Here is a 12,306-nt window from a genome sequence, read left to right as displayed (position 1 = left end):
CAAGAGCACAAGGCCTGCTCACCCACCAGCATCCCCAAGTCCTTCTCAGCCAGACTGCCCTGGATCTGTTCATCCCCCAGCCTGGACTGAGAACAGGGTTTGCCCTGACCTGCACTTGGTCTTGTTACACCTCATGAGACTCCCATACCAGATGTCTCCATACATCCTACTGCCATATAGCAATCCTGGTCAGCAGAATGTAATCATGGTATTATGGAATCACACCTCCTCAGCATCATCAGAGCCCTTTCTATCATCCTCACAGATTTGCCCTCTTTTATGTGTAAATATTGTTCCTGCCTTTCTCTTTTGCAAAGCAAAGAAGTTGTTTGCAAACTATTTGAAGAACATAAACAGCTCCTACAAGGGAAATGCCCTTGAAGCAGTGGGAGTGGAATGATTGCAGCATACAGAACATGCTAATAACATCTTCAGAGAATTACTATTACTTCATAGCAGAGGCATTTCATTATAATAGGAACCATGTCATGATCCTCAGAGTAAAACTTTGCCTTCTGCATTTATCTGTTGAGTCAACAGTCACAGGTTACTGGTTTGTTGTTAAAAGCTCTGAAGAATTACTCACCCCAAAGTTGTGCTATTTCCCACGATTGTCTCTTTGCAACTTTTGTGACGCATCGGGCAACAGAACAGGCAAATGACCAGCACAGAACACTTGAATCTGACAGTATTCCCAGTGCTCTGAACTGGAAAATGGAGCCTGCTGATTCACTCTGCCATTAGCAGATGTGCAGATGACACCAAGTTGTGGGGGAGTGTTGATCTGGTGGGGGGTAGGAGGGCTCTGCAGAGGGGCCTGGACAGGCTGGGTCAATGGGCTGAGTAGAACAGCATGAGGTTTAACACCACCAAAGTGCAAGCTGTGCCAGAGGAGGTTTAAGTTGGACTTTGGGAAGAATTTCTTCACAGAAAGAGTGACTGGGCATAGGGATGGGCTGGTTAGGGAGGTGATGGAGTCACCATCCCTGGAGATGTTAAGAAGTGACTGGATGTGGCACTCAGTGCCCTGGACTGCTTGACAAGGTGATGCCACTTCATTGGTTGAGCTTGACAATCTCAAAGGCCTTTTCCATCCCAGCTGACTATGATTCTGTGATATCTATTACAGCTTGGAGTAATAGATATCACACACTGTGTGTTAATTGAGCATTTGTAGAAAATTCACAAGCTGATGCTTGAGTCTGAATGCTCAGTTTCAGTCTGCCTGATACCTTTATCTAACCAAATCCATGCAGACTCAGCCATGTGCAGAGGAACTTGGCCCGGCTGCACTTTATCTGCCTTTTTATTTCTGGTGCAAGAGGGTAGGAATGAGAGGAAAGAACATATAAGGGTTCCCCACTGAGAATCAATTCTATAAATTATGTATTATGCAGACACTATTCTGCTGATGCTATCCGATCCCCAATTCTTACTTCCTTGTTTTTCCTTCTATAAATAGCTGTGGCCAGGTTTTCAGTTGTAAAGTGACTAGGACAAAGCTAGGAACCTTTTTCGTTTAATAACCTCTGCCAAAGAAGAATAGGGTAATATTTTTCATAACTGTGATGTCCTCAGGGTTTTAACAATCTGGGAATACAAGCAGCACTGTGCTGTTGATAAGATACTGGGAGTAAAAGTGGGAATAACGGTGCTGAATATTAAAGAGTGAAATGCCCTATTTTCAGGATGATCACTATAAAACTTGGTATTGTGAATTTTTCTGTCTTTTTTTTTTTTTTTTCTCTGTGTAGGATCACTTTTTCTTTTTTGTCTCTCCCTCTAGATCCAAATGCTTTGGCTGGACAGACGGGACCCGATCATGCTCTTATAGGAGGAATAGTGGCTGTAGTTGTCTTTGTAACACTATGTTCTATAATTCTCCTTGGGCGATACCTGGCAAGACATAAAGGTAGGACACGTTTAGGGGAAGTTCAGTCACTCTTGGAAGCAAGGCATGATTTCACCTGGGAGTGCCATTCCCTTTCACCTTCCCCCCTCTGCAAAATGATTAGAACAAAAAATAGTTCTCAGTCCAGTCACAAGTAAAGTCCCCGTGAATTTTTAGCAGTTTTCCAGTGGGCTGGCCAAGGCAAAGGCCATGGAGTTAGTGCATGCCCAAAGTCATCTTATAAACCAGTGATTTAGGAGACCAAGGGGTAAGATTGCCCCTTGGTTTTGGATCTGAACTCCAGATGCTTGATTACATGTTCTCATCATGTTCTCATAGTTTTAACTACCATCTCAGTTCAGCAGAATATATATGCACTGAGTGAACAAAATTTACATTTTAATGGATTTTGCTAATATTTCAAGTATATGTTTAAAAGATAATGTTGGATTCCAGTATTGAGTATTCAAATCAATGATCCTGCTGGAATAAGGAGTTAATTCCTGCAGCTAGCTTTACTTTATTCTGTGGTTTTACCTTAATAATTCTGGTCCCTTCGTTTTCAGCCCCCTCTGCCACTAAAGATAGCAGGAATGGAGTGATGCTGACTTCTGACTTCTCTGTGATTTGATTTTGACCTAGTTAGTTCCAAAATCACACCTTGAGATTTAACCTCTGTACAGCTTGTAGGCCTATTGCTAGAACCCAGAAAAAAAAAAAAAAAAGAAAAAAGAGAGAGGATGAGTGTTGGTATTAATTTATTAATTCAGTAACTCTCATTTTAGATAGGATAATCATACACCTAGCAAACATAAATTGATAAAAAACATCTTTAAAATTGGATTATACTACCTGGGAGAAAATCAGAATTTTTTTTAATGAGCCAGTGAAAGTGTGTCTCTTTTGTTTTACTTTCCTGAATGAACAGTTGTACATCTCATGCCACCATAAATAATGATTTTCACAAAGGGAAATTTGACTATTGTGCACATTTCTTCTTTTCATTCATTCATTTCCAGAGCATAAAAATAGTTGTGATAGTATAATATGAGTTAGTTCAGTTAATAAAACTGCCTCAATTTTGTAATTCTTGGAACTTTTTATGATACAATTCTGTAAAATTAAAGCATAGATATGATCAATATAAAACTGAAATACAAATGATCAGTGGCCATAAAAAAAAGAACTTTTACTAATCTCTAGTTCTTCAAAATTGCTTTGTTTTTGATAGATAGCTATTTCATGAAATAACCAAGATTTTATCACTTATTCTATAATTGAAAAATATATTGCATTTACTGGAGTTAGATAAAGTGGAGTTTTATTAAAATATTTCCTTAATTTGTTGTGGATATACTATAGTTTGTATATATGCCTTTCCCAGTATAAGTATCAGTGTAAATATTTCTTAAGCAAATTAGAAAGTTGAGCACACCTTTATGATGTATACTAAAAACTGTGTAAAAATATTTTTCATTAATTGAAAAACTGGAGTACATTGTTTAAAATGCACTTCCTATAATACAGTGTAAAAAAAAAAACCCTAATCATTCTCTTTTTCTTTTCTTTTCTCTTGTACTGATTCCTACAGGAACATATTTAACAAATGAAGCAAAAGGAGCTGAAGATGCACCTGATGCCGACACAGCCATTATCAATGCAGAAGGCAGCCAAGTCAATGCAGAGGAGAAAAAAGAGTATTTCATTTAGATGCAGAGCTAGAATCTTGGAGTTTTACTTATCAGGCTGACTGCTGGAGAAAACTGGCTATCATTTCTCAGAATTCATTTCTGCCATCTTCTGCTATCTTTATTAACTCGCATACCTGCTATAAGTAGCCAGTTTATGCCAACAATCAGCTGTTGACATCCTCATTCTATAATTACAGTATCATGCATAAAACAGGACATTTCTTATTGCCTAAAAATCATATCCACTGCTCTCTTAACATACAGTGCTTGAATATACAGCCTTAACAATGTTAATCATCATCTTAATCCAAGTTTTCTACATATTTAAGTGTTATGCAGCTTTCTTTTCCAGTTTTCTTTTATCATGTCCCTATTAGTATGTCATAGAACAAAATTCATAACAAGTACTATTAGGTAAGGTCCTAATTTACTTACAGAAAATGTTAAGTCTAAGATTAGAGGTTTACAAAGAATATTTTATACCTATCTTTAATGCAAAAAGCAACTTGTTTTTGAAACATATGCCCTTGGAAACACAAATTGAAATTGGTTTAGTATAGTTTCTCATATGTTTGGATTTGGTGGGAAAAAAGATCAGTCCAGTGAATTTTTGGGGGTATTTTGCTTTGTTTTGTTATGATTTAAATGGTATCTTGACAACAGTGCCATGGTTTAGTGGGAAAAACCATGTGAGTAGCTATACAGATTCTGCAAATTTAGGTAATAGAGCTTCTTTTGAAACAATTTGTCCCGCCCTTTTACTGCCTTTTGGGATCACAAAGATTAGAGAACTTTCTGAGTAATTTATGTTTTTATAATTTATTTGCTAAACATGAACTCACCTGCCTACTCAAATTTGATGTGTTCATGGGGCACAATTGCAAGGCATTTTAGTATCTGTATATAGTGCATATAATAAATTCAATTAAACATTATTTGATACATATTCAACTTTTTTGGCGGTAGCTAAGTCAGTCACAAGTAAGCATTTTCTAATGTCCATTATATCCCTTTAGATATGCCTCAAAATCAATATTCTGAGTAGATAACATGTGTTAGTATTTTTTTGTCTGTATGTCCTAGCACTGTTCAGCAGCAAACTTTTCTAGTTCTTGTTAATTTTTTCTTTGTTATACAATGGAAGCACAATGTTATATGGAAAGGTAGTTTTAAGCTAACAACCAGTGCACAGCCTCAGGTTTTAAATTACAACCACATTTGATTACTATCCTTAAAAAGTACTATTGAGTTGCTAAAATTCTCAATTTTAATTTGGCAGTTCCAGAGCTGCTTCTCTATGTTGGTTTGCCAAAAAAACAAAAACAAAAAAAACTTTAAAAAAAACAAAAAAAGGGAAAAAAAAAGAAAAAATAGAAGTGTTAAAACAAAAGATATATGTTTTGTGTATACAGTAAATGGACTAATTCTTTATATTAAATTCCTGTCTATGCATTTTGTGAGGTACAAACTTATGTCACCGTGAATGATAGAGAATTCCTGCCATGCTTTTAGCTCCACAGTGAAGGTCTCTGTTTGGATTATTTCTGAATTTTATCTTTTTTTTTTTTTTTGTGTAATTGACAGCTGAAAAATCACATGCTCTTAAATATGACAACAAAACACTGTAAGCCCATCGGCTTATTTCCTCTTCCAATGAAAAGAAAAGGTTGCCATAACAGGTCTTGGAAATGATTCTACACTGGAGAACGCAAGTTAAGTCTAGTTGGAGCTCGCTTGGCTCCTGTGTTTTGCACCTTTGACAAAAGAAGTATTTCTCTCTGGTTGATGTGTTTGTGAAGCATAAAAGCATGATGGTCTGCTGTAAAGGACTTTCTCCTGGGATTTTATTTTTGTGTGGGGAAGGGAGAATTTGGAATAAGACATCATGTGGTATGGTAAAATGGAAGATAAAGGTGCTGTGACAGATTATTTATCAGAAGAATATAAACCTTTTAAGGACAATATTAGAGTATTTTAATTGTTTTTGTTGAAGCATCTATCTTGTTACTTTCTAAGAAAAAAGGGTGACGTCAATCAAAGCAGCACTTTTTTTCAAAATATACAGACATAAATAATATGATGTGGTTGAGTGTTAACATAATAAATCATATACAGTATGACATTTTAAAGAAATAAGTCTGCATTGATGTGATTGCATGCTTGTTTTTACAGTTCACTCCATACCCATCTGTGGAAAAATGCAATAATATGTTAATATAATATGGTAGTTTGAGAGAACCAGGTAGGTGCTACTAGACACATTGAAAACTAGTATAGGTTTACAAGATATTCATGTCTTTCAAAACATAAACATGTAAAAGGCTGGCAAAGGAAGTCATTCAGTTTAATACCAAAAATATGGGTTCTTGTCACAGCAGTAAGTTACATTAGCTGTAGTACAGTATCAAAATTTTATTTCAGGACCTGGGGCCCAGCTCAACAAAGCTTTTAAGCTCATGGTCAGCTTCAGGCATCAGAGGAGTTCCCTTGGAGTGTAAGGCACTGTTCACATGCTTAAAAACGAAGTGCTTCCCCGGATGAGGGCCTTATTTCTCCAGTGGAATTCCCCACCAGCGTGGTGTTTACGCCTTTCTTCATCCTTCCTAGCTCCAGCTCTCTTGAATAGTAGGGTTGTTACTTGAACCATTACCCAGCCAAGGTCAGGCAGGGCCTTCAAAAGCAGGATTGGCCTTGTGGTAACCATTTCAAACCATATTCTCCAGTTGCATACAGACAGCATTTCAACTTGGCAAAAAAACAGATATAAACTGTACTGTTAAGACAGGTTTGTTTGGTTTTTTTTTTTCCATTGGCTTTCAATTACAACTGCTCACATATGCTCATTTTTAACCCATTTGATCTTCCATTGTCTTGCACCTGGTGATGTCCCTTGCAGCTGTGCACAGCAGGTGTGAAAAGCCCCACACAGAGCGTTCTACCTGGATGGCACTTTGCAGGCCTGTCTGGTCTTCACGGGTTCAAATTACTACACTGGGTGTAAAGATCCCTCTTTTCTGTCAGCAGAGTCATGGCTCAACACTAATGACATTAAGTAGGCTAAAAGCCAGTTGTCCATTCCTTTTGCCCGAGTTCCCATTCTGAAAAGAAAAATAAAAGTTTTTATGATGGTGTGAGACACCAGCGAGTGTGTAAAAAGGAGGCTCTGAATGGGAACCACCTTCACTAAAATGTATGTGACATCCTCTCCCTCACTCACTTGCAGAGTAGTTTTCTCCAGACCAGGTAGCTAGTTTCTGCCAGTGTACTGTTTACAGTGTCGATTGCTGATTATTTTTAAACTTTTTGATGTAGACTTTAATTTTTTGTGTTGGTTTTTTTTAATGCTTCAAGAACATTCTCATGATTTGAACAAGAAAGCGGTGCATCAGAAGACAAGGGGTGCATCATCCCACTCTTTTAGTGTCATCTGACAAACCAAGAGACAGTTTAAGGAACCTGATGTTTAACTTGAGGCTCAGAGTTTAAGCTAGAACATCTCAAAAAAGTTTCCACATTACTTAAGGATGGTTCGTCTTGCACTGAGACTCCCTCTCTAAAGGAACATGAAGAAAACCAACTTTTCTGAGTGAGACATGAAAGTTAACATCTTGTGTGTTTTCATTGCAGTATAATATATATATAAATATATATATAGCTATTTCAATGAAAAGAAAGGACAGAATCATCTGTAATTATGTAATTCATGATTGTAACAGCACTGAAGTTACCATGTACGCACATGTACAGTAGCTCTTTCAACAGTTACAGTGTAGTTACATGTAATTCCCTGTAACATAGCAGTTCTAGTGTAATTTAGTGCCACTTATTGTAAAGTGTTACCAAAAGGAAAACGGACTTCTTACCTTTAGAATTCCGTTCCAATTAAAGGTAAGTTTATTAAATTAGCATCATTAAATCTGATACTGCGTTTCTTAATTAAGGAGATGATTTAAAACTCTCATGTTCACACTGCAGCTTCCCCCCATGGCTTACCCAGACTCCTCCAAATGTCTAATCTCTACACTCCTAGGGACTGGTAATCTGTGATGAGCATACCAAAAATCCCAGCTACTCCAACTTTAATTGAACAAGCTGTCTAATAAAGAAAAACAGCAACAACAAAAATGATGAGTAATGCTTTTTATTAAGTGGCACAAAGTACACACTAAAAACTATGCAAAAATATAGGTAAATACAGTGTACTTACATGTAAGTATCTTGTACTTGCTGTGTATGGATATTGGAAAACCATGTAATTATAATATGCATTTTGATTATTTCAAGCAAGGGGTGACCCCCAACAGTCACAGGGGAAAAGTGGAAGGTACATCTACAAGCAGTGGATATCCTAATGCAATATGTGTAATTCCTCTACTTGCAATGACAACTAATTTATAAATAATACTGCTCCTCATTCTCACCAGCTTTGCTTTCCATTTCTTGGAGCACCATTAAATAACACTGAAACACCTTTTGGCAAAGTAAGACACTGACTCCTCTAGTGGCTTTGCTGCCAGCACTCTGAATGTCTGGCAACACTGTTCTGTAATCTTATTGCTGGCTCAATAGCACAAGTTTCATCTTTTTTTCTGTCCTCAAGGGAGCCTAGTATGTTAAGATGCTGCCATATGCCCTGGTATTTTTAGCATGAACAACAGAGAAAGAGAGAGAGAGAGAGAGAGAGGGAAAAAAAGAGAGAGAGAGAGAGAAAGAGAGAGAGAGCTGCATTCTTCTGACCCCTATTTTGCTGAATCACCTCACCTGGAATTTCCACTGCTTGCTCAGTAACACCAGGTAATCATAAATTGTAAGTACACAATGCTTCCATTGCAGTACAGAGGATGCCCTAGATGATAAAGCTAATGTTTTTGTAAATGTGAAGATTTGTATTGTAGATCTTTTTCCTTCTTGACACTTTTCTGTTGTGCCCTTCCAGAAGAAATGCACCAAAAGATAGATAACATAGAATAGCAAAAGAAGACAAGAATTTTTTTGTAAGCCTTCTTGTGGTTGCCATTGCTATCACCCTCCTTTGTGTCCTGTGTAACAGGCAAATAAATGTATTTAGCAACTGCCATTAGCATCATTCCACACTATACTATTCCTAGAATATGACATCTACCTCTTAGTCTAAGTACTAGCTATGAGATATTTGTATACATTTTAAATACTATTGAATCTTTGCTTTAGTCTTGAAATGAAATCACTGTATTATTTTTTTTTCTGTTAAAAAATAGGTAAAAATATTTTCTGGGTTCATAAATCTTGCCCTGTTCTTATTAATTTTGGTATAGTTTTAGCTTTTTAACAGGGCATAGGGACACAGCCTCAGCTGGTATAAATCAGCTTCACTCTGTTGCCTTAAATGTGGGCCAATTTACGCTGGCTGGGGATTCATCCCAAGCAGCTTAAAAATAATCTGCTATAACACATCAATATTTAGTCAGCTCTAGATAATGATTTGCAATCCAACTGCAACACAATTCTTCCAAGTAAGACATGCACGTATGAAGAGAAACTTTAAAAAGCACATGCAAGCTTTTGAATTAAATATGCAATATCAACACTATTGAGATATCCTGACTTGTCTCTCACTTATTTAAACATAATATTGCCAGGGCATGTTTACATTAAAAACACTCAATGCATGGGGAGCAGAGAAGGACTATTGCAAACAGCAGGAGAAAATTAAATTAATAGAGAAGCCTTTGATGTCAACAGAACAGAGTAGAAACTCTTTTGAGAGTAGGACTTCCTACAGGGGTTTTTCAGGGTGGACCTAAGGCCTCTAAAACATGTGGAGGTTGTTTACTTGGCATTAAGAGAAGCTAGCACAGTTCCTTCTTGCTGTCGAGGAATCCTACCCAGCACTCTGCACTTCTTTTAACTCAGGAGAAAATAAGGGTACAAACATGGTTGAACAGCACACTTCTGTATCACTCCACATCCTCAGGATGCTCCAAGCCTCGTGCGCTTCCAGCAGCCCTTAAGAGAATTCTTCCAGCATCTAGGAATCATCCTGTTGCCAAGTTGTGTTCATTTTCCTCAGCAATGTTTAATGTACTCACAGCCAGACAGAAGGTGTGAAGCCAATTGGAATGAGTCTGCAGTTCTAGGGGCTTCCAGAGCCTTGCAGTAGATGGGGAAAAAAAATTTTAAAAAATTAAATACTTCATGGCTTCTGTGTTTACTGCAGGTCTGCCCTCCACATTCTGTGTCTTAAGTCATTTATTCTCTGCTGGGCTAAAAGCAGCGGTCTAATTGGAAAGGAGGAAGGAAAAGTATCTCCTCTGAAAGGAGCAGTCTGTGCTACTATTAAAGAAAAGTTCAAGGGTTTTTGTTTCTTCCCTTTTTTAAGATTTCAGGTGCAAAGCCAAGCCTGTTGGGGTCAGCACTTTAGCACTTTCCCTGTGTTCAGGGTCAAGCCAGCAGTGTTTCATGTGTGAGCTCTGATCTCATGTTTCAGCACAAATACAGACAGCCTTAGCCTGCCCTTATGCATAGTGCTGAAAATCACCAATGCTATTTTCTTCTAAACATAGTAATTTTTTCAGTCTTGTTCTAAAATGAAATATTGAAGGGTTTTTATAATAGGTGTAAAGGGAGGGAGTTTAAAGTAATAGCTTGTAAATAAGATTGTGAGGATGATCATCAACTCTTTATGTTGATTATAAAGAGGAGGATAGTCTTTAATTGCTGGGCTGATTTCTTTATCATTTCCTCTTTCTCTCCTTTCTATGCATATTGATTAATGTTAGTAAATATGCAGTTGCACATGTTGTCCTTTTTCAGTGAATGCAGATTTGCTTATATCCCTATATAGCTTTCATGGAAATATGCAAATATAACCTATAGTCATCTGCTTCTGCCAAAACAGTGAGCCAAGAGAGGAAAATCATGGATTACTGGATTCATATATGTCCTGCTTCCATCAAAATTGAGTACAGTACGCCTATTGATCTCAAAAGAACAAGGCTCAAGTCCTTAATGCACATGTTTGAGTTGCTATTTAGCTCTTTCTCAAAAGAATTATAAAGCAGTCCTTGTGCATCCTTTACTTTTAGCCTAGATATTTTATAACTACAAAACCCCTTCAGTTCACCAGGAAGTTTCCTAGAATAAATAATAAGGCATAATTTGTGAAAGGACTATAACAAATTCACTTATTGATGGACAGTCTAAGTGTATTCTCCTAGGAACTCTGGTGTACTTTGCTCTTACACTGACAATTTATGGCCCTGAGAAGAATAAATTTGAATGGTTCGGAAATACAACCATTAACCTGTTAAAAAATAAATCCATGGGAATTAAACATATTGCACTGATGATGAGACACATCAACTTCATTTTATTTCCTCATTAATAACTTTAAACAGACAAAATGCATATTGTAATGTTGGGTACATGACACTTGCATGTTGCTATGCCTATATACTTACAAAGTATTCAATGTGTACTTGGTGGCGCTTAAAAATGTCATGTACAATTCTTCTAAACATTCTTACAGGGTTCCCATTTGCACTTCATCTTTCAGAAAAGTCTTGTCAGAAAATTGTCTGATGAATATTATTGAAAAAAAAATAAAATTTCAATTTTAGTTATCTGTTGGACATTTCTGAATTGTCTATTCATTTGATACATTACCTGGTGCTTGCCAGCTTGGCAGTGGAGATGATTTAGACCAGTGGCTGTACAACAGAGTGTTCACTGAGCAGATTTTGCTGTTTGCAGTAGAATTGTTGCAATCAATCATATTCTTCTTAAAATATTAATTCTGAGCTTTTAAACAGTAAACCAAGGAAATAATCTGTGAGACATAATTACAAATTCTATTATTTGATTTGATGTTTATATAATATTTATTGCGTGTTGCTTTATAGTTTTGTCTGACTGACAAAGTAACAACTGTCGGATGCCATCCTCACTGTGGGGGAAACTCATCCTTGTGAAGAGGTCAAGTGATGAAAAGCATTTAAACCTGTGGGACTTAAATGGTGGATTAGCCCTCTTGAAGGAGCTATGGAATTCATGCAAGGTTTTCTGCACCACTTACCATGTTTGAGTTGATGTTGTAAAGGGCAAGAGGGCCACCAGTCTCAACGGGAGAGGGACAAATGTCAGAGGGAAGAGGAAATTCTGAGTGTGTCTGTGTTGCTGAAAAAGAAACCAGTCCCAGACTGGTACCCCTGTGCAGAGGATTTACAGTGCTCTTGTACATCTCAGTTTTCCTGTGACCTGAACTAAGCACACTTTTGACAAATGTAGAGTCCTGTTGGATTCAGTGGATTTGTTCTTATCTTTATTGCTTCTTCTCACTAAATGAAAAGATGTCCTCTTCACCAATTTTTAAAGTGCAATAAGAAAAATTTTAAATAAAGCAGCAATACAGATTTTCACTTTTTCCTCAGTCACATGTCCATGACTTTCAGGACAAAGCATGCTGGAAGTCTACAGTGTACCCTAGCAAAATGACACAATCCAAAAAATTACACAGTCCAGCAAACTATGCATTCCACCCTGGATGAATAGTTTTTAGTACTGTCCTCATTTCTGTCACCAAACAAAAACTTACCCAGAGATAACTGCACTTTGCTCTTTGCCCTTCCCTGGTTGAGAGAAGATTCTTACAGTTATCACTTCAACCTGGTATGTCCCTTACATGGTTCCCTTAAAAAAAGAATACTAAATCTGTAAATGCTGCTAATAGATTATTTTTTTTTCATC

The 12,306-nt window shown here is 37.1% G+C and overlaps 1 protein-coding gene across 3 annotated transcripts in view; it reads left to right on the top strand.

Moving 5' to 3' along the window:
• CADM2 (cell adhesion molecule 2) overlaps window positions 1-11,192 on the top strand; it is a 571,830-nt gene extending 560,638 nt beyond the window's left edge. For all 3 annotated transcript variants that reach the window (XM_058019107.1, XM_058019105.1, XM_058019106.1), the window contains 2 exons: window positions 1,787-1,912; window positions 3,483-11,192. In XM_058019107.1, the coding sequence (XP_057875090.1) occupies window positions 1,787-1,912; window positions 3,483-3,601 (245 nt within the window). In that variant the 3' untranslated portion in view covers window positions 3,602-11,192. The remainder of the gene's footprint in view (window positions 1-1,786; window positions 1,913-3,482) is intronic.
• Window positions 11,193-12,306: the final 1,114 nt, after the last annotated feature.

Source organism: Melospiza georgiana, chromosome 2, assembly GCF_028018845.1.
Source record: "Melospiza georgiana isolate bMelGeo1 chromosome 2, bMelGeo1.pri, whole genome shotgun sequence".
NCBI classification, from domain to species: domain Eukaryota; kingdom Metazoa; phylum Chordata; class Aves; order Passeriformes; family Passerellidae; genus Melospiza; species Melospiza georgiana.
This window is presented reverse-complemented; position numbering and strand designations above follow the sequence as displayed.